We start from the raw sequence: 25,230 nt of genomic DNA on the forward strand, positions 1-25,230 counted from the left end.
ATTTTTGTATTTTTTTGTAGAAATGGTCTCCCCATGTTGTCCAGGCTGGTCTCAAACTCCTAGGCTCAAGCGATTCACCGGCTTTGGCCTCCCAAAGTGCTGGGATTACAGGCGTGAGCTACCGCACCAGGCCGCTTCCTCTTTCCTACCAGTTCGCCAGCGTCCACGTGTGGCTGTTGTGTCATTTTTTTCATTTGCTGGACCATTGGGACTTCAGCTGCAGGTGGCAGGAGGCTCCATCCCCAAGTGTCTCCACGGATAAGGACAGGCACCATCCAGCCCACAACCCCTCCGCACCCCTAATCAGTGTGACATGATGAGACACAATCACAGCTTCAAATCACATCCTTGGTAACCTGCTTTTTTCAGGCCAGGGTCACCCCCATCATGTGTCTATAGTCCTCTTCAGTGCAGGACTCCAAGCTCCCCTGGAGCCCAGCCTGTCCTCCCACAGAACATCCTTCCAATAACTCTCATCCTCTCTTCACAGCTGAACTCACAGAGGACAATTTAGGCAGGAACCACACACTGCTATGACATATCCACCCCACCGTGCTTTCTCGAGGAGTGATGTCCCATGCCCCCTGCTGAGCAGCCCTGTACAGTGGCCACTTTCCCTGGTAGTAGGTGACACATCTACAAGGTGGCCCCAGCAGCCTTCAGCCCTAGAGTCTGACTGCCCTGGTCCAAGCCATCCCTGCCTTGCTGGCCTCCTAGGGCCCATGCACCCTGTTGACATTCCCCTCTCCACTGCCCTCCACTGAAAGCACCAAAGAAGACTTATTCAATGTGTCTTTATGGTGCAGAGTCCCAGCAAGCAGAGGTCTTTGTGTATCTGTTGAATAAAAAAATTCCTCATGATGCGTAGTAATGTCAGTGAGGAAGACTGCACCAAGGCGCATCATGTGGTGTGGGGCCCTGCCTGGCGGCCTTGGGGGAGATGGAGCTCAACCCCAACACAGCAGGGCAGAGGGTGGAGAAGCCGAGGAGCAGCGTGGGGTCTGTGGGTGGGAATGACTAAGGAGACATCAGGGCTGAGGGGTCTGGCTAAACCCACCTCACAGGGTCCTTGCTCTAGGCAGGCAGGGTGATCAGACATCACCAGGTGATGGTGGAGGATGAGGGACCTGATTGGATGTCATCGAGGGTGAGATATCCAGGGTGTGGGGTTCTGGCTAAACTGATTCAGTAGGGCTCTTACTAAAACTGGATTTTCCAAGCAAGTGCACAGATGGGCCTAGGAGAAAGTTCCAGATCCCAGCCGGAGTTTGGCCAAGCAGAAAGTCTCTGCCATAGCTCCCTGCCGTGTCCCAAGGGCCTGGGCCAGCAGCCAGCATGCCTTAGGGGCTCAGGTGACATTGGGCAGTCCGCGAATTCCCGCAGGCCCTGGATGTGGCCATGGAGGCCCTGCCGTTAGCCCACTCTCTTCACTGCAGCTTCCTCGTCCCTGGAGCTCCCGCTTGCCCTTCTGGACCCTCCTCACAGCATCCCCACCTGCCCCAAGCCCTGTGAGGCCCCGGACCCTGCCTACCCAACCAGGCGAGGCTCCGGGCATGGTGAGGAGCCTGGAGCAAATCAGCTGGGTCCCCCAAGGTCCCTGGGCCTCAGTCCCCCGCCAGACGCCAGCTTCCTGACTGAGATAGGCCAGGCCTAGAATGCGCTCCCTAGCCACTGGCTGCAGCCGCCACCCCTTCCTCTGCCAGAGCCTGGCGTTCCTGAGGGTGACCCGGTACCCCCTGGGCAGCCCCATGCGGACAGAGCGGAAGGCAGGCAGGATGAAACCCAGGGCAGGGAGTGGCGCAGACAACACCCACGGGCGGGGGTCGAGTTCCTCTGGGCTCACGTCAGCCTGGTCCTCAGCCAGAGGAGGAATTTGCTTCCACCCCTGCACAGGCAGCAGGAAAGGCGTGCGGCAACCTGGTGCCCCGGGCCGGGCCCACTGGCTCCGAATCTGTCCTGCCTAGGCCCCCCCACCCCAAAGAAGCCACCACGAACACCAGGGGCCACTTCAGTTCGAATGGACTCAAAGGAAACAGAGCTTTCAGCTCCAGAGTCCTGGGGGCCACATTCCAGTGCCAGAGCCATGTGAGGCCGTAACTCCAGGCCACCTCTAAGAAGCCTTCCTGGACTCTCTGCACCAGCCACCCCGGCTGCTGTTCTCCTTATCAGCAGGCAGGGGACTGGGGCCTGGCACCTGGGGGAGGAAACCCCGCCCCTGTCCTGGCTTCAGGGACCAGGCTGAAGCAGGGGCCAGGGGAGTGAGAACTGGAAAATGCCTGGGCGTAGGGGTCGCAGCCCCTGCTTCCCAGGTACTGTGGGGGGGTTGGGGGAAGGTGGTTTCCTGTTATTCTCGCCTCAGGGCTTCCTCCCTTCCTAGAGGAAGGAGAGTGCCACTGCCCTATTCTGAGGGAGTCTCTGAGCAGCTGGCCCCTCACCCCACTATGCACTCCCATGAGCAGCCAAGAGTTTTGGCTGAGGTTGTGGAAACGGATGGAGGTGAGACATGGAGTCCCATCCCGCCAGCCTGCTCCAGCACCGCCTGCTCTGGGTGTGTCCTGCTGTGTACAGGGCTGGGCCCACCAGCGACTGGCCCCCCTGCCAACCCGCCCCAGAGCTCGGAAGATGCAGGACAGAGGAGGGAGGGGGGCTGTGGTGTCAGCAGTGCCAGGCTCAGCTCATCACCGTCGTGGCCACCCCAGGTGGCTGGGGAAACCAAGGCAGGGGTTTTCTAAAAGTGACTGATCAAGCGCCAGGAGTGTGAGATGGGTTTAGCTTCTGGGGGTCCGCAGACTGGAGCAACTAAGATACCACGTCCCACTGTAGTGGGAGATGCCAGGCCTGCGTGGTGGTGTGGGGCTCAGGCATGACATTGTGGGAACATCCAGATTATCCAGGACTTGGTCTTAGAGGGAGGACTAGCAGATGGTGTGGAGGCTTGGGCTTGCACAGCCTCTCCTGGCTAGGGCCATCCCGCTGGGAGGGTGTGGTAACAGAGCCTAAGCCCACCAGCAGATGCTCACAAACCTGATGTGGCCCACCCACCCCCAAGTGTTCAAGAAGGGAGGTCTGTCCCAGGGTCCCGTCTCCCCTTCTCTTGTGGCAATCCAGCTTCCCACTGGGCATATACCCTCTAATACCAGCAGAATTGTCCCCTCGAAACTCCTGTGTTGAAGCCCTAACCTCCAGGAACTTCAGAATGTGGCTATAATTGGAGACAAAGCCTTTAAAGAGGTGATTAAGTTAAAATGAGTTCATTGGGGTGGGTCCTAATCCACGGTGGCTGGTGTCCTTAAAAGAAGAGGAGATTAGGACACAGATGCACACAGAGGGACAGCTATGTGAGGACACAGGGGGGAGATGGCATCCACGGGCCAAGGAGGGAGGCTGCAGGAGGAACCAGCCTCGCCCGCACCTTAATCTTGGCCTTCCCTTCTAGGACTGTGAGATAATCAGTGTCTGTTGTTTAAGGTACCCAGTGGATGATGCAGTGCTATGGCAGTCCCAACCGGCACACCCTCCAAGTTTGAGATCATTTCCAGCTTCCCTCGAAGCTGGGGTGCCCTTTGAACAGCTCTGGCTGGGGGATGTGTACTAGCCAGGGTTCTCCAGAGAAACAAAACCATAGGAAATATAGACACAGATACTATATACTATTTTTATATCTATATCTAGATATATAGCCAAAGACTAAAGTTTCCCAAAGAAGCAGCAGTTCTGCCTCCAGTCTGCCTGTGATGGCTAATTTTATTTATTTTGAGACAGGGTGTTGCTCTGTTTCCCAGGCTGGAGTGCAGTGGTGCCATCACAGCTCACTGCAACCTCGACTTCCCTAGCTCAAGTGATCCTCCCACCCCAGCCTCCTGAGTAGCTGGGACCACAGGTGCATGCCACCATGCCCAGCTACTTTTTAAATTTTTTGTAGACATGGGGTCTGTGTTGCTCAGGCTCATCTTGAACTCCTGGGCTCAAGTGATGCTCCCATCTCAGCCTCCCAAAGTGCCGGGATGACAGACGTGAGACAGTGCTTGGCCTGTGATGGTTCATTTTATGTGTACATTTGACTGGGCCACAGGGTGCCCAGATATGGGGTCACACATTATTCTAGGCGTGTCTGTGAGTGCATTTCCAGATGACACTAAGACTTGAATAGATGGACTGAGGAAAGCAGATTGGCCTCTGCAATGTGGCTGGCCTCGTCCGATCAGGTGAAGGCCTGAACAGAACCAAAGGTGGAGGAAGGGTAAGCCACGCACAGTTGCCCAGCATGGCTGGACACCGCGGCCCCCACCACAGGGACCTGGCCTCCCCCGTGACGGCACCGCCAGCAGCACAGCCCCAAACCCTTCCTGTCTTGGAGAGGCTCCTGGTGTGTCCCCACTGGAGTGGACACCTGTTGGGGTTGGTGTTTGCTTTTCTTCCCTGAGGCTGCACTTTCGGCATTTCTGTCCATGGCTCCCTGAGTCAGGGCTCACATGGGGCCAGAGGTCAGCCAGGCAAGCCCCAGAAAGGAGAGGGACTCAGCTTGCAGTTGGCATCTGCCCAGAGCTGGGCTTCAGTGAGACTCAGGGCTCAGCCTGGGCTTGAGTCTTGGCTGGGGGACACCACAGAGAGAGGGGTGTGCAGCCCAGGAGGGGCAGCCGGCCAGGCTGCACCAGGCCTAAGGGAGGCTGGGGGGTAGCCAGTCACCCGGAGTGTGCTCCAGGGGCTAATGAGCCCCCCTGCCCCTCGCCAAAGCCACCCCTGCAGGCTCTGGCCGACGTCCTGGTCATGACGGGGCCTGAGACAGCCGCCCTCCATCCACTGAGCTGCGGCCCAACCTGAGGCTCTGAGTGTGTTTTCTTTCTTTCTCACCATCAGTGCACTCCACCCTGCCCCACCCACCCCTGCCCCCGGCACGCTGCCTGGCACCGAGCAGGCCCTGAGTGTTGTCTGACAAGCTACAGGGGCTCGCCTGTGACCATACTCCCCTGCCAGTCCCTGGGGAGGGGTCTCCTCTCCCAGCCAGCCTGGAGCTAAGCCATGTCTCCCCATGTGGTAGCCATGCACACACACCCATGCATACACATATAAGCATACACCCAGACATGCACACAATGCACATACATGTGCATGCACACACATAGCCACACGTGCACATGCATACACATGCACACACAAGGTTATAAACAAGTTAGTTTTATTTTACTCCCTTTCCTCTTGAGGCTGGGTCTGAATTAGGGAGGAGGACAGACAGGCCACAGGCAGGAACCCAGAGCCCCATTCCCCCAGCATGGCCAAGCCCCCAGGCCCTGACCACCACCCATTGGGTCCAAGCTGCAAGGCATGTCAACATCTTTGCAGAACTTCAAGCCTCCCAGAGGAACGGAAGGCCGGCATCGCAGAAGCTCAAAGAGGGTGTGGTCCTGTCCACCCCAGGCTCCCAGCTCCCAGTCTGTCTCAGTTTGGGGCTGGGAAGGGGAGGGCTGAAGAAGGAGCCCCATTTGCTGTTGCAGGGAATGGGGACACACACCCCCGCACCCCCACCAACTGATGCCCATACCAGGCACCCTGGGGCCTCCATGGGTTGCTGCAGGGAAGCACAAAGGGGAGAGCTGGCATCCCAGAGGACCTATTCCAGTTCAGGACAGGGGTGGAGGAGTCAATGCCCCACTCCCCCTGGGGTTCAGACCACAGCAGAGGGCCCTTTCTGGCTCCTAGGCCCTCTCTCCACCCCACCTTGGCCCCAGTGGTGACCAAGCCAGGGCACTCCTCTGCCGCTTTCAGCCCCTTCCCTGAGCAGCCTGGCTGCCCCTCTGGGCGGAGTCTGCCTGAGGCCACCGGCTAAGGAGAAGGCTGAGGAGAAGGGGTCGCAGGTTTCCACCGGAGCCCCGCAACCCTCCTCCTCCCTGGCCCAGCTCGCAAGCCAGCGCCCTCAGATCCACACGGTGGTCTTCCCGTCCCTGCTGCTGGCACTGCCCTTCTCGGAGCCAGCCCTGGGCTTGGCTCCTGGCCGCTCGTGGGTGCCGGGCCGGCCCTGCTCCCCGACAGTGCCCGCAGAGGTAGCACTGCCCGTCCGGGACGCGGGGGCGCCTGCTCTGGGGGGCCCCCGGGAGGCCGCAGGGAGGCCGACGCACGGCGAACTGTCCCGGTCGCGGTCCCCAGCCGCTGCCCCGTCGCGCAGCGCCTGCAGGGCCAGGTTTGCCAGGTTCTGGTCATGCGCCCGAGCGCGCTCGGCCGCCCGCACCACCAGGCTGTAGTCGGGCGGGCAGGCCAAGCCAGCGGCCGCCGCAGGGAAGGCGCAGGGCGGGGGCCGCGGCGGGGGGGCGGGGGCGGAGGCCGGGGGGCCGCGGCGGCCGCGCACCGCGTCCTGCGCGCTGCCCAAGCCCAGGTGGGCCATCTCACAGAGGTTGAGCAGCAGGCACAGGCAGCTGACCACGTACATAACCAGCAGGAAGACCGTCTTTTCAGTAGGGCGCGACACGAAGCAGTCCACCACGTGCGGGCAGGGCTGGCGGCTGCAGGGAAAGAACGGCCGCACCTCGAAGCCGTACAGCAGGTACTGGCCCACCAGGAAGGCCACCTCGAAAGCTGCCCTGGCCACCAGATGGGCCACGTACACGCGCATCAGGCCCTCCCGCTGGATGCGCCTCCGCCCATCGTGTTGCCCGGTCGGGCCCGGGGTCCCTGCCGCCTTGCCGTCAGCGCCGACCCCCTTAGTGCACGCCTCCTCCGCGCCTGCCTCCTCCGCTTCCTCGCCGGCGCCCTCGGCTGCCCCCGTCTCCTCCTCCTCCTCCTCCTCGCCCAGGCCCAGCATGGGCTCCTCCTCGCCCAGGTCGGCGGGCTCAGGCCAGCCGGCGTGCGGGGGCGGCAGGTGCGCTCGGGGCGCGCGGCGTGGCCCCGGGCGGCGGCGGAGGGCGCGGCGCCGCTCCTGCTCAGACGCACGGGCCAGGCGGTGCACGGCGTAGCCCAGGTACATGACCGAGGGCGTGGAGATGACCACAATCTGGAAGACCCAGAAGCGCACGTGCGACAGGGGCGCGAAGGCGTCGTAGCAGACGTTGTCGCAGCCTGGCTGCCGCGTGTTGCAAGTGAACTTGGCCTGCTCGTCCGAGTAGATGGCCTCGCCGCCCACAGCCGTCAGCACGATGCGGAAGACCACCAGCACCGTGAGCCACACCTTGCCCACGAAGGTGGAGTGGTTGTGGATCTCCTCCAGCAGCCGCGTCAGGAAGCTCCAGCTCATGTTGGTCATAGGGGCGGGCGGGCGGGTCCTGTGGGGCGGGGTAGGGGTCAGCCAGGGGCCTGCACTTAGGAGTCCGCGGCGCTCAGAGCTCAGAGCCGGGGCTCCAGGCTTGCCTCGCAGCTGGCCCCTCTCTGCTTACACAGTCAATGACGTGGAGCTTACCGCCTTAAACGGAAGTGGAAGCCCCCACCTGATCCGGCCCCTGCTCGTGCAGATGCAGGGCCCCAGCTGGGTGAGTTGCCTTCATGAGGCAGATGGGGACACTGAGGCAAGCACCACTCAAGTGTGTGGGGACTGATGGTCTCAGTGTCCGCTGCACCCATGGCCACCAACCCAGCCCCAGCCGCATCCAGGTTGTTGGGGAGGGTCCCACAGAGTTTCAGCATCCAAAGGGTCTTCCCAGCCTGCCTAGCCACTCAATCCCTCCTGGCCCCTCCAGCTCCCTAGCCCCCAAGCCCCTGCAGCCCCATCAGCCCTCAGTCCTTCACAGCCCCCCGTGCCTGCACCACCATCAGCTCCCAGACCCCAAAGTGCCACCAGTCCACAATCCCCATAGCCCCTCGGCCCCCAGAGGCCCTGCTCTGCCTCCCTCCACACCCTGGACAGGGGCGTCGGGGTCCCTCCACCTCCACAAAATCCTCCATCCTCCCTCCAGCCCCCGGCTGGTCCCGCTGCCCTTCTCAGGTGCCCAGGGTCCCAGGGCTCCGCCCGCCCAGTCTAGGTTCCTGGTCCTCCATGGTCTCAACCCAGACCATCTCTAGCTGGGGTCAGGATGAAGCCAGTCGTCCGTCCAGGAGGGACGGTGTCCAGCGAGGTTATAGACCCAGTGATGTGAGGCCACACTCAGCACCTGCGACCCTCAGAGACAGCTATGCCGCAGACCAGCCAAGCCCAAGGTGGGCAAGTGCCCAGGAAAGGGCTGTGCAGCAGGGCCTGTGCTCCAAAGAAGGAGAGCTCCTGCAGCTCCCCTGCCCACCCTCTGCTGGCGGTTGCCCCAGGGCCAGTACCTGCTCCTGGGTCGCTGAGGCAGGAGACCCCTTAGCTCCCTCCGCCTCTGGCCCCCTCCCGGTACCTGGCCTGGGAGGCAGCAGCGGCAGGTGTGGGACCAGCAGCAGTCGCTGGTGAGGTTCCCAGCCTCTTTATGCAGCTGAGGCCTCCCCACCCAGGGCAGGAAGAGGGGGCAGTCAGGGTTCCTGGGGAAGTGGCCCTGCTTCCTCACATCTGTGCAGTACCCCTCAGAGCCACACACATTCACATGTGCACACACACTCAGATACATACCCACAGATTCACATGTGTACACATGCACACACGTGCACATGCATGAACACGCACAATGCATATGCAGATACCCATGCACACACGTGCATACACAGGTACACGTGCATGCTCAGATACACATGCAAACAGGGTTAATGCAAACACAGATGTGTACATCCACAGACATGCTTCTTTGCACTCACATGCAGACGCACATGCATGAAAACAGTGGCACATACACACTTGTGCGTATGCACACACATGCACATACGTATGCACAACCACATACACATATATGCACACACATGCAAACAGATCCATGCACTCACACACACGTGTGATCAGGCACACACATATGCACAGGCGGGCACACTCCAGCCCTGAGGCCACCTCCCCTATCCCCCTGGCTCCAGTAGGCAGGGCCCACCTCCCTCCCCACCTGACCCATCACAGCAGGCTAAGGCCCACTGATTCCAGCCCTACAGGAACCTGAGACAGAGCAGGCTCAAGGGAGAGATGGGGCAGGAGGCCTTCAGTGCCAGGGCCAGCCTGCCCAGCTGTGTGGGGGCAATATTGAACAAATGGCTCTCTGGGGGCAGCCTGCAGTAATGGCGCCTGCCAGTGCCCATGGTGTGAGCATTCCCGTTGTGGCTGACTGCGGAGTGGCTTCCTTGATTCAGCTGAGGAAACGGCGCCATTGGCTCAGCTCTGGAGACCACCGTGGCTCGGCCCTGGGCTGATGTGCCCTGGCGTCTGAGGGCTGGCACTTAGCTCTGGGGGCCTGTGTCACTTGCACCCACATAGTGGTCCTGGGAATGGTCTGGAAGAACCTGGGTCCTGGTCTCAGGGCCACGCCTATGGGGACTCCCAGATCCACACCTCCAGCCTGTAATTCTCTCTTGGGCCTGCTGCCACCCCCAACATGGGCACTCAGATGCCCAGCAAGCACAGCCAGTGCCAGAGGGCCACACCCAAATGCCACTCTGCTCTGCAGAGCAGCTTCCCTATCCCAGCCAATCCTGAGCCTGGCCCCGCCTGCAGGGCCTCAAGCACTTCACTCCTTGCCTGCAAGCCTGGGGAGCATTAGGACGCCCACCCAGCAGGACTCCTGCCCTGCCTGTGACTCCTAACCAGAGCAAATGCCACGGCCTCACCTGCCTTAGTGCCAGGTCCCCTGCCCCCACTCCACGCCTGGCTCCAGATATCCCCTCATGTGCTCTGCCCACGGCTCCCACACTGGCTAGAGCCCACTCCCGCCGGGAGCCTTTGCTACCTGGCCTCGCCACACACACATGCACAGGCGCACACACACAGGTTCAGCCCTTCCCTGAGGCTGTCGCTGTGTCACCGCCTTCCATGCTGCTAGTGACTATTCCATGTGATGACGATCACAGCTGGAGACCACAGGGTGTCTCACAGAGACGTGGGCAGTTTCATAGAAAATACAGCTATGTGGATGCACCTGGGTTCAGACACACACCTTTGCTCTGGAGCCTGCAAAGGCCTCAGTGCGAAAACACCCTAGGAGCAAGAATCTACCTGGGGCCCAGGCCTTGGTTCCTACCTCCACTCCCAATCACAGGAATCAGGAACCCCTGGTGGGGAACTGGCAGACCCGAGGGCTGGGGCTGGGAATGTACAGAAGAGCCTGGAGCAAACTGTAGTGTCAGAGAGGAAGTCTGTGCAAGCAGCACCTGCACGTAGAGCACCCAGTGCCTGAGACTGGATCCCTCTGAGCAGTGAAAGAAATCAAGTAGTCTTGTGTTACAGATTACAGACTGACATAGATTAGAAGCCAAAGTACCTGACTGAATGTACAACCAAATGGGGGACAGGAGACAGCTCCTCTGTGCAGAGTCAATCCAAAGCAGCCATGTGGACACTCTGTACTGGAGGGGAGCATGACCCCCAGCCCTACCTGTGGGCTGCACCTGGTAACCTGGCTTCAGAGGGTGTGGGAGGGAGAGGGGGAGAGCGCCTCTGCAGCATGCCTCCTACACCAACCCTAGCCAGGCAGCCAAGGTGTCATCACAAGCATCGTGAATGGTGTGGATGCTTCACAGCATCTCATGGGAAGGTCACGTCAACTCCATGGTATTCCTCCCAAAACCCATCCCCCTGAAGACTCATAAGGAAACATGAGGGTGAAAGGGATCCCACCCAAGGGGCATCCTACAGAACATCTGGCCAGTGTTCATCCAGACAGTGAGGACACCCCATACAAGGAGACCCAGGAGGCTGCCGAAACCAAGAGGAGTCCAGGGAGACACGGTGACTGACACCATGTAGGATCCATGGCGGGGCAGAAAAGGAGCTGTAGGGGAGAGGCAAGGACATCTGCATACAGCAAGGACCTCAGTTAATCCCAGCTCATCCATACTGGTCCATTCATTATGAGGAGCATGTCACGCTAATGCAAGACGTCAGCAACGGGGAAACTGGGTGTGAGGTCTATAAGAACTCTGCACTATCCTCACAACATTTCTGTAAATCTTACTGAGCTCAAGCAATTCTCCCACCTCAGCCTCCTGAGTAGCTGGGACTACAGGCACATGCCACCATGCTGGCAATTTTTATTTTTATTTTTTAAGAAATGGGGTCTTAAGCCGGGCGCGGTGGCTCATGCCTGTAATCCCAGCACTTTGTGAGGCTGAGGTGGGTGGGTCATGAGGTCAGGAGTTCAAGACCAGCCTGGCCAATATGGTGAAACTCCATCTCTACTATAAATACAAAAATTAGCCGGGCGTGGTGGCACGTGCCTGTAGTCCCAGCTACTCAGGAGGCTGAGGCAGGAGAATCGCTTGAACCTGGGAGGCGGAGGTTGCAGTGAGCCGAGATTGCACCACTGTACTTAGCTGGGGCAACAGAGTGAGACGCTGTCTCAAAAAAAAAAAAAGAAAAGAAAAAAGAAATGGGGTCTTAATACAAAAATTTGCCAGGCATGGTGGTGCGCTTGTAGTTCTAGCTACTTGGGAAGCTGAGGTGGGAGAATCGCTTGAACCCCGGAGGGAAAGATTGCAGTGAGCCGAGATCACACCACTGCACTCAATCCTGGGTGACAGAGCCAGACCCTATCTACTTTTTTTTTTTTTTTTTGATGGGGTCTCGCTCTGTCGCCCAGGCTGGAGTGCAGCCGCACAATCATAACTCACCGTCATCTCCTTGATCTCCTGGCCTCAAGCAATCCTGCCTCAGCCTCCCAAAGAGCTGGGATTACAGGCATGAGCCATCCACACCTTGGCCCTTTTCTGTGAAAGTGCTGTAAAATAAACCCCTACTTAAAATAAAGAAAGAACCATGATAGAGAGGCGGGACAAGCTGAGGTGGGCACTGTCTAGTGCTGCAGGATGAGGCTGTCAGCAGGGGCTTGGTGGAGGCACTCGGGAGGAGAGGGGAGGGTTGCTGGCCCCCAGGGAGCCAGGCCCGGGATTTGCAGACTATGTACACACAAGTCCAAGAGATCTCACCCCAAAGCTACACCTCCAGGGTGCCCAAAATGAGGATTGGTGGGGAGAGGCTTCAGCTTGGCCAAAGAGCTGGAGGCACCCTTGGGCTTCAGAGTCTGGGAGGAGGCAGCTGCTGGGGTTAGTAACGTGTCAGGGCGAGGTAGGGGGGTGACCACAGGAGGCCACCAGCCAGGACGCTGCCTGGCCCAGGTCTGGGAGTGGTGAGGCAGGGTCAGCCTCAGGGAAGGCTGTGGGAAGTAGAGGAGGATGTGGGCATTGGTGGAGGGCCGGGGACTCACAGGATTCTCATACTGGGGACCAGGGTCTCATGGGGGCTCGCTACTAGGCCAGGGTGTGAAAGGGGGCTTCACAGTGGGGGCGGTCTCACCCTGGTGGCATCGGGGGCTCACAGGAAGGGCTTCAAAGGGGTGTGCAGCAAGAGCCAAGGGACTCACCATGGGGGCTCACAGTGGGGGCCACCTCTGGGAAGGGTTTCAGGGCAAGCAGGCCCAAGCCGAGGCTGCCTGTCTGCAAACCTGGCTGGGCCAGCTCTGACCAGTGTCCTGGTGTCCTGGTATCTCAGGACACCGGTCAGAGCCGGGCCCCCTCCCCCATCAAGCTCCTGCTCATCCTGGGTCTGAACAAGGGTCCTGAGGCACTGCAGAACGAGCCCCGCCCTGCTGGGTGTAGCACAGGGTCAGGGGCCCAGGTATTTCCTTCCACCTCCAGGCCCTCCCAGGGCAGGCCGCGAAGGGTGGGTGTTTTCTGCAGTTTAGGGCAGCCACCAGACAGGCACCCACGCACACAGTTCACCAGGCGGGACCCTGGGGCAGGCTCCTCCCCTCCCTGAAAACGATGGTACCCCAGCGCATGGCAGGCACTGTGCTGTCGCTTGTCCACTCACAGTCCAAAGCAGATTCCCAGTCCCACTTCCCCGGGGGCTCCTGCAGGCACAGTCCCCTCCTTCCCCTGCACTCCACTGCAGGGCCCTGTGTGGGGACAGTCCTCACTCAGAGGGGGCTACAGCACTCACCCATCCTCAGGCCTTAATTTCTCCTCACCCGCTGACAGGCCGTAGCCCCCTACCCTGATGCCCAGAGCTCAGCTCTGTGGTGGCAGCTCCACTACCTGTCCTCCATGTCCCTGCCTGAGCCCCCAGCTGCCTGTCCTGGACAGCCCAGGCCCTGGGACGGTCAGCCCCGAGTGCACCCTCAGCCATGCTCCTCTGGATGCCCTGGTCCAGAGGGAGGTGCAGAGCTCAGCCACCTAGGACCCAAGCCCGAGGCCTGGAACCCTCCCTCCATGCCCACTCTGCCCCAGCAGCTCTGTGGCCGGCCTCACTGTCCTGCCTGTGCAGCAGTAGGCCCCACTGGGTGTGGGCACCAGCCATCCTCATGCATCCTTCACATGTACACACAGGGCATGCTCCTCCCTCCACCCCCCCACACACAAGCAGTGCACACTGCCACATGCACACTGCTGCTCGAGCTCAACATGGAGCTGGGCTCACACACTCACTCTCACACATAGCCATTAACCCTCCCTATTCAGACTCAACCTCACCACGTGCCTCCCTCAGGAGTCCCCACCAGGCCCAGGAAAGCAAGGTGCCCCCACCAAGACCCCAAGTGCCTGCCCACATGATGGCTCCCCTTACATGGCCTGCCACAGCTCCTGAACTGACCAGATCCCCAGGAGCCCAAGAGCATGGGTGTGGTGCTCAGGAATGTCAGGGGAGTGAGGGGACACTGAGGAACGTGGTGTGGAGGTATGAGTCTGTGGGATCCCCAGCCCCTGCCAGGGCCATGCACACGTGCAGGTGGCAAGGCAGCATCCAGGCTGGTGCCTCCTCCCCCGTGGAGCCCTCTCCTCCCTGGGGTTGTTGGCGCTGTTGGCGCTGTGAATGCGTGGGCCCCTCCTGCAGCCTGTTCTTGAGTTCCCTCCCTCGGGGTCCCAAGCAGGAACAGAGCTGTCAGGCCCAGAAGTGAGGGGCTGTTCCTCCCCTGGAGGTGGACCAAGGGGGCGAGTTAGGCCTGGGTCAGGCTGGGAGTGTGTCATCGCTGCAGCCTGGGCAGCTCCCCAGGCCAGCCTCCAGGGCTGTTGCAGGCCTGGAGCTGAGCCACACACCCTCCAGAAACCGAGCCCTGGTAGGTATCCATACTGGGAGTGAGGGGGTGATGATTACCCCAGCCTCCTAAGGCTGTCCCTGCCCTCCACCCGCAGGATCCACGAACCCGTCTCTTCCCTCCTGAACGCCCAGCAGCCAGGAATCCTGGGCTCACTGCCATCCAGCTCCGGGATGGGGGCCCCCGCGCCTGGGCTGTGGCCTCCCTGCGCAGCAGCCCTGGGGTGCTCCGCCCTCCCAGAGGGGTGTGGGCCTCCCCGTCCTCAGCCACGCCGCCCCTTCCTTGCACTGAGGGCCTGCCCCAGCGCCCCGGGGGGGCCTCCACCCAGTTAATCACAGCACTGACAGGCACTGGGGTTGGATCCTTGACCACAGGGTCTGCTGGGCTTCAGGCCTAGGCTGGGCCCCAGTGCAAACTTAGTGGCTTGTGGCCTTCTATGGAGGGGACTGAGCAGGGCCCCAGGTCTGTCTATACCAGGGGCAGGCTGGCCCCCTCACCTCCAGGTGGCCGCTGAGGGTGGGGGACTGGGCCTGGACACAATGCAGCTGGCTGGTGTTTCAGAGGCCAGCCCTACCGCTACCTGAGGGGCCCCAGCTGCTGGGGGAGGTACTGAAGGCACCCCCCTCCCGCTTGCCAGCTGTCCCAGAGCAGACCCCGCCGGTTGGTGCCCACCCTGCGGTGAAGGCAGCTGGACCTGAAGGACACAGACATGGAGTGGGGGGGCCACCCCACCATCTGCGTGGAGCAGCGGAGCCCAGGAGGGGGTGGCAGGCGCAAGGAGTGCACCCTCCTAGGGCTGGTCCTTAGGAAGCCCTCCCTCCTTCGGGGCCTCAAGGCCAGGGGCACAGCGTGAGGCTGTCTCCTGGGGCAACAGCCCCCAGCCCCATGAGGTACATACATGGACCCCAGCACCCTACCTTCTCCAGGCCAGAAAATTCCAGTCTCCCTCAGAGCCCTTCCACCTGCTTGGATGCTGGTCCTCCCCGAGGGTGTGTGGCCGAGCCAGGGCCACCTCTCGCCACCAAGCACAATGGGGGCTGGAGGAGGGGCCCTCAAGGGCCCCATTGTTCCCCCCTCGGCCTCAGGGTCTGAATCCCTGATTGTCCTGGGGGGCAGGGCAGCGGGCAGGGCTTTCCAAGCCCAAGCAGGTCAGAGGCCAGCCCCAGCCTCCGAAGCTCAGTCCACCTGCCCTGGAGCAAGCGACCAGGGGCTGCCTGGGCCCTCCCCTCCCCTCTCCTGCCCAGCCGCCCAGTCCAGGCGGCTCTGGCTCTGGCCTGTATCCTCCGGCAGTCTGGGCTCTGGGCGGGGACTCTTCTCCCCGCCCCCATTTCCGGCCGGGCGCCCTGCCTGCCTCCTTCTCTCCCACCCATCTGTCTGCACCCCACCCCAGAGGCACCTCACCTAGGCTCAGAACAGGGCTGGGGCTGACCCTAGGGGTGGCTGGCAGCACGGCCCTGTGCTGCCTTAGACAGGCAAGCTGGGGGAGCACTGGGGAAGGAGAGAGGCAGCCTGAGCAGAGGAGGCTCCTCACACACCACACACAGCCCCTGGGGCAGCTAGGGGAGGGGCATCTCCCTCAGGGAACCCCTTAGACCTCGAGATCTAGAACCTCCAGCTGCCAGAGCTCAGGGGCCTCTCCTGGAACCTCTGGCCCATGCCAGACCCACAGGGTCGGGCACCAAGAGGCAGCCCTCAGGGCCCACCCCTGCAGCCTCAGGCTGCCCCATGCAGCCGCTTCCTGCTCCCCACTTGCCGGCCTGCCAGGTGGGTTGGGACCAGCCCTGCCACCTTCCCTGCCTGCCAGTCAAGCATCATGCTGCCCTGGGGCAGCAGCCACGAGCCGGCAGGCAGCAGATGCCTAGGCAGAGGCCACCTTGTGGCCCTCCTTGGGGCTGGTGGTTAGGGTGGGCTGCCAGAGCTCAGGGCCCGATTGGGATGATGGGGCCCCACCAACCTTGGGGCCACATTCCACTCATTTATGGAGTTTCTAATCCAACAGTTATTTTATTAGGATGTCAGCCCTGGGTCCAGAGTGAGAGATAGGGACAGGGGACAGCCCAGCGAGGCTAGGTCGGGGGTCACCCCAGGATGTTCCAACCACAGGGGCAGCATCCCCTCCACTCCACATGCTGGCCAAGGGCGCAGAGCTGCCGTATCGCCTGCCAAGGGGGTGGCTCAGTGCTGCTGCCCTGGTCCTGTATGGGCCCGGGGTGCCAAGAACAGACAGCAAGCCTCAGGCGCCGGTCCTTTGAGCTTTCTTGATTTCCTGCCAGTGAGGAAGAAAGGGAGTTGGGAGGGCTGGTATCCAGGAAGGGCTGGGCTTCCTGCTCTCCCTCCACTGTGGACCTCGGTGTCTCATGCCAGTGCTTGGGTAGGACTGTCCCATCTAACCTCAGTGGCCTCATGGACAACAAAGGCCTGGCCCCCAGGCCTCCCCTTGGGCCTTGCCCAGGTAGGCACAAGGATGGGCCCACCTCAGAGAGCGCCTCCTTCAGCTCTGCGTAGGCCTGGTCCAGGCTGTCGTTAATGATGACCACATCAAACAGGCCGGGCTCCTTGCCTGTGGGTGGGGCCTGGGGTCAGGGCACAGTGAGCCCATGCAGCCCCACCCCAGGTCCCACACGACCCCCAGAGCAGCCCACTGGCCTGCGGCTGTCCTCACTGCGGCTGTGGGACAGCTTTCCAGCCCAGCCGGGCCTGTGCAGGGTAGGGAAGGGCCGCCCCCTGGGCCTCAGTCCTCAGGCACCACTCCTGCTCTCTCTGGAGCCCCAGACCTTGGATCTGGACACCAGCACCCATCAGGACTCTGGTTAGGGGCTGCACTATCCTCTACACACACAGCAGAACGTTAAATGCCCTCTTCTTGTGGGCTGCAGTCAGACCCAGAGAAGAGGCAACAGCTGTAAGAGGATGCACATGACACCCCCGGGGCTAGAAGGTTGGGGACATCTCATGGGACCCTGGGCGATGGGGGGTCTGGGGGCCCTCACGGAGACTCTGGGTAACAGAGGGAAATCTGAGGACCCTCAATGAGACCCTTGGTGACTGGGGGTGGGTTCTGGGGACCCTCACGGGGACTCTAGGTGTTGGGAGGTAGTTGAGAGGTCTGAGGACCCTCACAGGGACTCCAGGTGTCAGGAGGTCTGGGGACCCACAGGGTCCCTGGTGCCACAGACCTCAGAACCCTGACTCCCCTCCTGGCATGCCCTGGTGATCCCACAGCACACTCACTGCTCTCCATGTCGGCCTGGGCAGCAGCCAGCCGCTTCACCAGGCTCTCCTCCGTTTCAGTGTTGCGCTGCCGCAGCCGCTGCTCCTAAAAAGGGGGTGGCAATCAGAGCCTGGCATGCCCTGGCCCCCAGCCCCCAACCCTGCCCAGCACACACCAGCACATGCAGTGAAGGTGGCTGCACAGAGATGTAGATGGGCTGCAGATCGGTGGCCTTGATGTTCCGCACACCCTGCAGGTCCACGTCCAGCACACAGATGCGGTTCATGGCCTGCACAGCCTGCACCGCCACCTTGCTGGGGAGAGGTGCCAGGTCAGCAGGGGTGCCAGGGCTCTCTGAGGCCTACAGGAGCTTCAGGGACACCCAGGCCCTCCCGGGCCCAGCGTTCTCCTCCCACAGCTGAGCCTAGACCTGGCCTGGACCCAGCACCCCACAGCACCTCAAACCTGCTACCCCCACGCCCTGCCCCGCCTACAGGGAACAGAGGCCACCCACTCCCCAAGGTGCCTGTAGTGAGCACGAGGTGTTCTGTGCACCCTTCACCCTGCCAGGACAATGCACGGTGGCAGGACCGGGCCCAGCAGCCTCATGAAAAGAGCCACTATGGGCCACAGACGTGGGAACCTGGCCCTGGGCCACAACCTGGCCGCATTCATAACCATGGGGCGGGTGGTGTGGATGGCGGGCAGGCAGCAGGCACTACCTGGATCCCTGTTGCCAACAGCAACCCTGGGAGCCCACCCACACCCACGCGTGGCCCACCTCGTGCCATACAGGTTCCCCGAGAACTCGGCATGCTCGATGAAGTCGCCGGCTGCTATGTCACGCTGCATCACCTCCCTGGTTACAAAGTAGTAATCTGGGGAAGAGGAGGGGCTGTCCAGAGGGCAGACTGGACCTGCACCAGGGTGCCCAGGGCCAGCCACCCCCAACCCAGGCATGCCTGCAGGCCCCTCCCACACCCACGACTGCTTTAGTCAGATCCTTGCCGGGCAGGAGACATCTGAGGACCCCTCAAGTGCTGCCAAGTGCCTGAGCCAGACACCATTTCTCACACTGTCCTCACTGATGGAGATACGAGACTGCTGGGTTCCAGTGGGGAGTTGGGAGTTGGTGGTGATGGGGTGGGGACTGGAGACCAACAGGTTCTGGGGGAAGGTGGTGGGGGAACTGGAGACCGTCAGGTTACAGAGGGGACGATGTGGTGGGGTGACTGGAGACCACTGGGTTGCACGGCAAGGGGCGGGGGTGCTGTTGGGAAGGGGGTCCCTTGTCTTGAATCAGGCAGGCAGAGCAGCCCTTTTTACCAGGACCCCAGAAGACAGCTCAAAAGTGCTGATAAGTGCCGAGTCCAGGACAGGGCTGGGGACAGCAGCACTGTGGCCACCTCCAGGGTGGGAGGAAGACAGCCCCAGGCCTTGGCCGGCCTCTCACACTGTACCCAAGGAAGGCGACACCACGCTGTGGCGCTGACACCCTGATTGAGTTCACCGGCCCTTGGAGGCAAGGACCCATCTCACAGATGAGGGATTGATGGGGGCAGGAGACGGGCAGCACAGCCAACACAGTTGCAGGGCCCAGCAGCCCTGCCCACACTGGAGGTGCTCCAGCCATAGGGCCCCACCCCACTCACCTTTGCCGTTCTCCTCGCCGGGCCTCGGGTTCCTCGTGGTATCTAGCAGAGAGACCTGTCACCCATCGGGGGCTGCTCGGAGCCCAGTGCCCCACCCAGCATTTCCCTTGCAGTCCTGACAGCACTTGAGCCCCAGGATGCAGGCAGCCAGTGGAGCACACCACTGGGAAGGCGCAGGAGCCTACAAGGCGAGGGTTCTCCCAGAAAGAAACACTGTGGCCCAGTTATCAGTACTCAACAGACCCAGGGAAGGGAGACACAGGCACGCAGGACAGCAGGAGTGTGATAACCTCAGGTTCTGTGTGGGGGGGGAGTGTGCAAGAGTTCGGACAGTCTGCAGGGTGGGTGTGCCTGTTGGGTTTGGGCTCCTGGCCTGCTCACAGTGCTAGGACTACTCAGCAGCCTTGAGGTCTACGCACCCCTCCACAAGAGCCCTGGACTCACGGGACACGCTGAAGCCAAAGATGCCGCTGTGCTCCTGGAGCAGCCTCTTCAGCAGGGTGCTCTTCCCAGCTCCCGAAGGCCCGCTCAGCACCACAGGCCTGGGGCCCGACATGCCTGGGGGTGAGAAGAGAGGCTATGGATAGCAGTGCGGCCTCTAGTCCCCATCTGCTGAGCTGCCTCTGCCTTCCTGAATTCATGGCAGGAAAGGGCTGACCCAGGGATGGAGACATTGGCCTGAGAGTCTCCTGAGAGCCTGGGTGTTCTTCCCCCTGAGCTCTGCCACGTTGGAAGGCCCGGCATGCACAGGGCGGCCCTCAGACCAGGCTCTGGGCACACGGGAGATGAATGGAAGGCCGGCTTTACTGGGTTCTCAGCAGGGGAGCCCCCCAACTGAAACCCACTGACCCTGTCAGCCTCCCCAGGGGTCCCTGGCAAGCAATGCTGTCTACTCTGATGACACCCTACCTGGGAGCTGCCATCCCCACCTGGTGGAGTCACCTCCAAGCCCTCTGGGAGCCTGCCCTGAGACCCCCACCCCACCCAGGAGTCCAGCCATTCGCTCCCATGCATGGTGCTGAGTGTTGGGCTGCTAGGTCTGGAATGGAAGTGTCCCTGTCCCCGCCTCTGTCCTCTGGTACCTTGCCCTGCAGATATGGTCTTGTCAAGATCTACTGAATCTACACCTATTCCAGGAACTTCTCATCGGACTTGGGACTCCTATCTGTGATGCTGGTAATGCCAGAGGGGGTTGGAGGCCTCCCTCCCAGCCCCCAAGGGAAAGGCAAACAGGATCCTAGCTTGGACACGTGGCAGGTGAGGGCCCGGGAGCTGGCCTTTGCCTGGTGGGAATCCTCCCCAAGAACAGGGCCTACCTGTTTGCTGAGGTGCAGCCTCTGTAGTCAGCCTGGGGTGGGTCTGTCTGCTGGACTGAGAGCTGGGGGTGCTGAGTCCCTAATCCCCACCACACCTGCTTCTGGCCCCGCCCTTCTAAGCCAGGAATAAATCCCCAGGGGGCCTGGCCCTCGGCCCTTGCAGGGAAGCAGCCCCATCCACCTGCTCTGCGGCTGTGCAGGAAGGAAAAGACAGCTCCAGCTCTTGCCCCAAGACCTGCACCTGCCCTGCCCCCCAGTCCACGTGAGCTGCACACACAGGGCCAGGGCAGCGTCTTCGAGTTGGGATGGGGAGCTGAGCTGAGGAGTGGGGCCGTGCACTGCAGCTGTGTTCAGGGGCTGGGCTAGAGGGAAGCGAATGGACCCCTGGCCACACGCACACCTTGGACACAACTCAGGCGAGGCGTGAATGGCCTCCTCCTGTTTAGGGCACAGCCACCTGTGGGCAGACGAGCAGACAGTGGGAAGGACCTGAGGATGCCCTCCTAATCCCCAATTTAGGCCACCGAGGTAATCTCACAAATGCACCACGGCTGCAACTCCATCATGCACAGCGACACCCACCACACACATGCCACTCCCAGGCACAAAGGTATGCAGGATGTGTGCACAAACCTACCACAAACACACACACATGCATGCACACACACACACACAAATGCACGCACACTAAGCAAATGCACACACACCACACATGTGTACCCGCAAAGATACACATGCACACGCATACATGTCATTGATCACAAACACACCGGACCCCCAGTTAAAAAGACTCAAGAGGAAGGGAACTGCAGGACACCCACCCAGAAGTCCATGTGCTCTCCATAAGGGATAGACTCCTCCCTCCTTACTGCCTCTTCTGGGTTTTTTGTCACAAGCACACATCGTTTTCATCTCACCATGCACCCCATGCCCTCCTGGCTCTCCCACCCGCAGAACTTGCCCCTGTGCTTAGCTCGGGCCTCCCCACTAACCTGGCTCCTGCTGCTCACCCAGCCCTGCCACCTCCTCTACGTGCCAGCCAACCATCAGCACACACTGCAGTGGCCAGGGTTCTTCATCCATTCAGCTTCTCCCAGCCAGCGAGCCCTGCAAGCTCCACAGCCCGGTTCCCATAATGCACTAGCTAGGAGCCCCCCAGAGTCTCCCACAATCAATGAGCCATGCCACTTGCGTGAATTTCTGGAGCCCCTGCTTCTCGCCAGGGTGGAAGGGGTACAGTTCTCAGGAGACATCCAGCAATTGCTACACACCTACTTGAAGCACTGAGATCACAGAAATTATGACTTGATGGTATTATGGTGACTTTTCTAATACGAAGGAGAAAAAGTAAAGCTAGATCATGTGCTTCGAAGGACCCGATATGGGAGAGCTACTCAAATGGTCCTGTGGGCTGGACCCCATGTGAGCTTCTGTCCTGTTGCTCCACTGAGCTGGCCCTTCTTAAGGTCACTCTGCCCTGCCAACCCACAACCAGCATGGCACTGGTGGGCCTGACAGGGCTGCCCCAAGGCCGGTCCTGCCCTGTTCCCCCCAGTCCCTGGCTCCAAGCTCTTCGGGTCTGAACCTAGATGCTACGTGACTACAAACCCACACGGAAGGAAACACAGTGGTGACCTCCACTGACCAGGCCTCCCCTCCTCCCTCCTGAGGGAGCGCTAAGCTAGTGAAGTGAAGCTGGGCCCACAGGCAGAAGACACCAGTTCGCCCAGCTGCTGCCAGGCAGGGGTCCAGGCTCCAGCCTCGCCAAGGGTGTCGTCTGCACAGCTGTGCCTACACTCGCCCAGCACAGGGCACAAGGCACACGTGGCACATCAATCGCCAAAAACTCTGGGAGTTTTTGCGTCCTCAGAAGGGGGAGAGCCACACCTTCTGAGGATCCCACCAAACTACCACAAGACCCTGGTCTCCATCCCCTCCTCGGCCCCACACCCCATCCCCGATGCCCAGGAATTGGGGAGCTCGTGCCTCACTTCCAACTCCCAGGAATGGGGGGTGCTGGAGTCCCACCTCTGGCTCCTGGGTTGGGGATCTCCCCCTTTCCTCGCAAGCAGCAAGCGGCAGGTGTGTCTCTTCACCACAGGGCCCTGACAACGATCAGACACCAACAGATGCAACCCAGCACAGAGCAGACAGCAGACGCTGGTGGGCCCCAACCCCGCCTGTTTCCTCCACAGGTGTTGCCCCTGCACCCCCCTTACCCCGCCAAGCCCAGGCTTCCAGGCCTCCCCTCCTCCCTCCTGAGGGAGCAGTAAGCTATTGAGGTGAGGCTGGGCCCGCAGGCAGAAGACACCAGTTCGCCCAGCTGCTGCCAGGCAGGGGTCCAGGCTCCAGCCTCGCCAAGGGCGTTGTCTGCGCAGCTGTGCCCACTCTCGCCCAGCACAGGGCACGAGGCACACATGACACACCAATCGCCAAGAACTCTGGACGGGCCAACACTCCACTCTTCCTGGGTCCCCTGAGTTCGGCTCTGCCCAAGCGTGAGGGCACAATGAGCAGACTACTGGGGGCCCTGGCCAGCCAGAGAGTGCAGAGGGCAGACAGTGAGTGGATGCAGGCCTTGCAGAAGCACAGCCACACCACCGCTGGAGACAGGGCGGAGGCACAGGCTGCCTGCCTGCCTGGGGAGAGACCAGTGGCAGGGCGGTCACCAAAGCCACCTTCCATGGAGCACACCCAAGGGAGAAAACTGTGGCCCAGGCCTCAAGGCTCCTGCAGTCTTGCGGTGGAAACCACGGAGCCTTTGCCCTGACCAGAACACATGTGCCAAAGGTGTCTTCCTGTGGGTAGAGGGAAGCATTCCAGCAAACAACATTCTGTGCTCTCCACTCTCACCAACCCACAGTCGCAAACTCCAATCAGTTGCCTGGCAAGAAGCCACACAACCCACAACTGTAAGGACCTGCCAGGCACGTGGTCTCCACAGGAGCTCCGAGATGGAAGGTCTCCTGGGAGCCGCCGGCGCAGATCCATGTTCCGGAATGGTCTCTGCCAGAACGCTCCCTGGACTGGGCTCCCATGCTGCCCCAGCAGCCGCTTTCCTGGAAAGGCACTCCCTGCTGTGGCGGCATAATCTCCTCCTTCTGGCTTCCAGCCATCCTAAGGACTGAACAGAGTCACCACCTTGCCCCCGGCCCACTGTTCGAGGAGATGGTAACAGAGGGCTTGACCTTCTGAGAACCGAGAGAAGTCAGCCCCCGCCTGGCCTCTCGTAAGACACAAACCACCAGACGTGGGCCTGGGCTCTGGGCTGGGCCAGCTGGATGAAGGGGAGGCTGGTGGTCCAGGCGGCTGCTCTTGGCTGCAGGGTTTCTGGGCACACATCCGGGTAGCACGCGTCCTGGCCTTCAGCAACCTCGTTTTAAATGGGACCACACCAGGAGCAGCCAGGGCGCTTTCGTTTTCACTTTCTTTCCCCCGGGGGACAGGAACATTCCTTTACCTCCTGAGGAAACCGGGCTCTTCCAGAGCCACAGAGGAGTGAAGGCCCCAGCCCTTCACGATGCTGCGCGGCTATGTTTGGGTCTGTCCATCAGGGAGAAAGAAAAACCGGCCGAGTCTTGCACAGGGTCCTCGACAGCAACCCCAGGTAAAGAGCAGAGCAAGCCTGAGACAGGAAGGGGCTATGAGCCCAAAGACAGCAGAGCAGGACCCAGCCCGGGGCCTCAGGACCGACCTCTTTCATGCAGAGACGAAACCGAGGCCCACCACACGCAGGGTCAAAATCAACTTTGAGGCACCTGCTTCCCACACCAGTCTTTACTGGGGCATACTTCTAAGGCGACGCTCAAGAATGGCAGCAGGGCAGCTTCAAGAACCCCAACCCGGACTCTGGCCTTGGAGAATCCGAACCCCAAATGCCACACCCATGCGTCGGGAAGGCCTGCTGTTTCCCCAAGTCCCCGTCTCTGCGCCGTGCCGCGGAGTAGGCAGAATCCTGGGAGCCCCGGAATAGCCGGCTCCATCCGCCCAGGACCCCCGGGCTTGCAGGGTGAGGTGGCAACCGGAGCGCACACCGCGCCAGACCAGCGGTAGGGACTCCCAGCTGCTCTCTTTGGCGGCGCGCCCAGGTGTCGGGAAGACACCGAGCGCTCCTACACGCCCGAGGAGCAGCTCGACACTGCGATAACTACCGGCCTGCCCAGCTCCTGAGGAGCGCCCCGCCCTCCGGGACCCGGGCTCCGCTGCGTTGCCAGCCCGTCCGCCCTCCAGAGCTCCCCCGTTCTCAGGGCCCACAGTTGAACGCGGCACAGGGCGTCCCGGCTAGGAGGAGATCCGGAGGCGGCGTGGACTGGGCGACCGCAAAGCGCAGGGACCGCTGCCGCCTCGACCCGAGTCACCCTCGCGATCGCGCTCGTTGTACTCACCGTCCGGTGGGGCCCGGCCCAGGGCGGCCGCAGCCAGCCCGGCCAGCGGGCGCCGCAGCATCCGGAGCCACCTCTTCCGCCCACTGAACCTACGTGACAGCGCCGCACCGGCCCACCTCCGCCCGCGCGCGAGACTGACGTCATGAGGCGCCTGCCCCGCCCATGTCTCACTCGTTCTTCCCCGCCCCTTAGGGAAGCACTTACCTCAGTGCCTCGCTAGCCCCGCCTCCACCTGCGCTGGCCTGTCGCGACCGCAGGGGCGTTCAGCACACCGCCCTCCCAGCCCGTCTTCTCCCGCTGCGTCACAGCGCCGCGCCGGCCCGCCTCCACACAGCGCGAACTAACATCACTACCCGCCGGCCCCGCCCACGGCGTACTTGTCCCGCTTGTCACTCAGAGAAGTACCTCAGTGCAGCGCGGGCCCGGCTTTCATCTGCTACGTCACAGCGCTGCCTCAGCCCGCCTCCTCCCGCTTATGACACAGCGCCGTTTCCGTTCTTCATCTACACTGCAGGGACCTAACTAACGAACGACTCCGCTAGCCCGTTCCAAACCGGCCACTCTCCAAAAACCATTAATTGGGGAATGTGGCCGGGCGCGTGGTTCACGTCT

The 25,230-nt window shown here is 61.4% G+C and overlaps 2 protein-coding genes and 1 long non-coding RNA gene across 16 annotated transcripts; 1 reads left to right on the forward strand and 2 right to left on the reverse strand.

Moving 5' to 3' along the window:
• Nucleotides 1–229: 229 nt before the first annotated feature.
• On the forward strand, nt 230–861 carry LOC100608445 (uncharacterized). The gene is made up of 2 exons (XR_010149965.1): nt 230–351; nt 491–861. It is a non-coding gene; the product is annotated as an uncharacterized LOC100608445 (long non-coding RNA).
• A 4,298-nt stretch (nt 862–5,159) lies between these two features.
• Nucleotides 5,160–15,950, reverse strand: GJC2 (gap junction protein gamma 2). Its single transcript, XM_001145449.6, has 2 exons — nt 14,972–15,950; nt 5,160–7,250 (listed from the first exon to the last, which is right to left on the reverse strand). The coding sequence occupies exon 2, from the start codon at nt 7,229–7,231 to the stop codon at nt 5,912–5,914; it is 1,320 nt and encodes a 439-aa protein (XP_001145449.2). The 5' UTR covers nt 7,232–7,250; nt 14,972–15,950; the 3' UTR covers nt 5,160–5,911.
• An 88-nt stretch (nt 15,951–16,038) lies between these two features.
• On the reverse strand, nt 16,039–24,922 carry GUK1 (guanylate kinase 1). Of its 14 annotated transcripts, XR_010149939.1 has the most exons (10): nt 24,619–24,741; nt 23,154–23,858; nt 19,362–19,475; nt 18,918–18,959; nt 18,047–18,143; nt 17,441–17,579; nt 17,286–17,370; nt 16,701–16,924; nt 16,529–16,614; nt 16,039–16,320 (listed from the first exon to the last, which is right to left on the reverse strand). XR_010149939.1 is itself a non-coding variant. In XM_063790918.1 (9 exons), exons 3-9 carry the CDS (start codon nt 19,471–19,473, stop codon nt 16,288–16,290), a joined length of 594 nt encoding a protein of 197 aa, XP_063646988.1. In that variant the 5' UTR covers nt 19,474–19,475; nt 23,694–23,858; nt 24,619–24,749; the 3' UTR covers nt 16,039–16,287. The 14 variants fall into 14 exon arrangements, 12 of the variants coding, with proteins under 12 accessions (XP_063646988.1, XP_063646990.1, XP_063646966.1 ...); XR_010149948.1 differs by lacking the exon at nt 23,154–23,858 and having other exon boundaries at nt 24,619–24,755; XM_063790918.1 differs by lacking the exon at nt 16,701–16,924 and having other exon boundaries at nt 23,694–23,858; nt 24,619–24,749.
• Nucleotides 24,923–25,230: the final 308 nt, after the last annotated feature.

This window comes from Pan troglodytes, chromosome 1 (assembly GCF_028858775.2).
Source record: "Pan troglodytes isolate AG18354 chromosome 1, NHGRI_mPanTro3-v2.0_pri, whole genome shotgun sequence".
Taxonomy (NCBI): Eukaryota; Metazoa; Chordata; class Mammalia; order Primates; family Hominidae; genus Pan; species Pan troglodytes.